Consider the following 2163-nt stretch of genomic DNA (forward strand, 5'->3'; position numbering starts at 1 on the left):
AATAATAATAATAATAATAATAATAATTATAATAATAATAATAATAATTATTATTATTATTATTATTATTATTATGGTAATGATAATGATAATGATAACGATAACGATAATAATAGTGATAACGATAATGATAATGATAATGATAATAATAGTATAGTAATTTATTAGCGACTTCTAGGAGCTCAAGTCTGTCAAGTTTTGTCTACTTTTACAACAGCTCATACGTTTAACATATGGTGATTTTTATTACACAGGATTGCATGTTCACCAAGAACTTCTCTGATACAGCTCTTCATGTGGCCTGGACTGGTGGTTTTCGAGTTGCAAGCTGCACGAATTGCTGTAAACGCTGGTACTTCACTTTCAACGGTGCTGAATGCTCGGCTCCCCTCCCTATTGATGGTATTGTGTACTTAGGCAGGGTAAAATCTCAAGATCCTTTACGCGTCCGCCATATTGAAGGGCACTGCAACAACATTCACAAGGGAAAGGTGCGAGTGGGATTCTGGGTCGGCAATTGTCCTAGCTATGGAAATGCTGATGCCGACACAGGTTATAATTCAGTGTCCCGGATCCTTGTAGAGGAAGTTCCTAAACCTCAAGCTTAGATAACGAAATATAATCTTCAGTCCAGCAAAAGCTCTTTAAAGGGACATACTGATCACTTATATGTAGAATTACGTATACATTAATGTGGATAATGGCCACTTTGCTTTATTGGGGCCTCTTTTGATTGTAATAAATATTCTGCTGATTGGGAATAAAAGTTTAAACATGACCAATGCCTGCCGTTGAGTACGATTCTTGTTATCTTGTCTAACTGTATTTGTTTTTATACAGTCTTTTTCACAATATGCAGTCAAGAGAACTTTTGCCAGTCTTTTCAGGGTCAAAGTTTTGAAATTCGTCTACAAACGTGATACCAACCATAGAGGCCATTTTGTCAGATCATGCAGAAGAGCAAAGCTACCAGGTCTTTTATTTCACTTGTCATTACAGCTGACCAAGCAGTTGTCTTTCTTTAAAAAAAAACATGAAAAGCAAGGTAAACCCGCCATAACACCAACCCGGTTTGGCCAACACATTACGCATGCGCACAACCATTTCATTCGCTTAATTGGTAGCCAGGGACATGCGTAATGTGTTGGCCACACCAAGTTGGTGTTATGGTGAGTTCACCTTTCTTTTAATGTTGCTTCTTTTTTTTTAACGCAGTTTTACAGTACAGCCACACTCTAAAAGTACATTGAAAAAAAATTATGGTTGTAAGAGGCCCATAGACCTTTTTGCAGATAAGGCGACCATTTTGATTTCTATTGTTTCAAATAGCTATTATGGGATGCCTAGGGGGCAAATACATATTAATTTGCCCCCTGAGCATCCCATAATGTCTTTTGAAACAATAGAAATTAAAATGGCCGCCGTATCTGCAAAAAGGTCTATGTATGGAGCTACAATATTCTCTTATCTCATTCCCCGAGGCCGAAGTCTGAAACCTATAAATAAAGGGATCCCATTGACGCCTCCTGAATTTTTCCGATATCTATAAGAGAAAACTGATAAGTTCGAGAATCACTTATCCCTTTCATCTATAACTCGCACTGCAAATATATAGATTTGTTTCAGTCAAAGGGATTGCTGCTTGCAAAATTGCGATGAAAGTATATTGAGACCATTCTCCCTCCTCGCTCCGTCCTGGACAAACTTCTCAGCAAAGAGGCTCCTAACCGCGCGGGGAAAAGAGCCCAAAACCACGAAAACTGGAAATAAATGTCTCTCCGTTTGGTGAACAAAGATCTCGAATATTTAACTAGGTGACATTCCCTGATTTTTTGGGATACAATCAAGATTGGTCAAAAAAAATTTCAAAGAAAAATATTCAGTGTAACCCTTATTTCATCTTCTTACAGCCCATTGCTAATTGCAGAAACCGTTTAGACCCGGACTCCAAAATGACAACAAAGTTTATGTTTTATAGGAAAGGTTTTAAAGCAGCAAACATGACTGAGAAGAGAAAAGAGTTGAAGGGATAGTAAGACATGCAACGATAAATTGATTAAAGTTAATGTTATCGGAGGTTGTCATTAGGATTTAATCAGTACAGCGTCTACTATTCCATGGAGCTTAAGTTACCTTTAAAATGCTACATATCGCCATCACATG

At 37.3% G+C, this 2163-nt stretch overlaps 1 protein-coding gene across 1 annotated transcript in view; it reads left to right on the forward strand.

Moving 5' to 3' along the window:
- Nucleotides 1-781, forward strand: part of LOC138014536 (collagen triple helix repeat-containing protein 1-like) — a 2417-nt gene extending 1636 nt beyond the window's left edge. The window contains exon 4 of the mRNA XM_068861643.1: nt 255-781. Within this exon, the coding sequence (XP_068717744.1) occupies nt 255-608 (354 nt within the window). The 3' untranslated portion in view covers nt 609-781. The remainder of the gene's footprint in view (nt 1-254) is intronic.
- Nucleotides 782-2163: the final 1382 nt, after the last annotated feature.

This window comes from Montipora capricornis, chromosome 8, assembly GCF_036669925.1.
Source record: "Montipora capricornis isolate CH-2021 chromosome 8, ASM3666992v2, whole genome shotgun sequence".
In the NCBI taxonomy this organism is placed as follows: Eukaryota; Metazoa; Cnidaria; class Anthozoa; order Scleractinia; family Acroporidae; genus Montipora; species Montipora capricornis.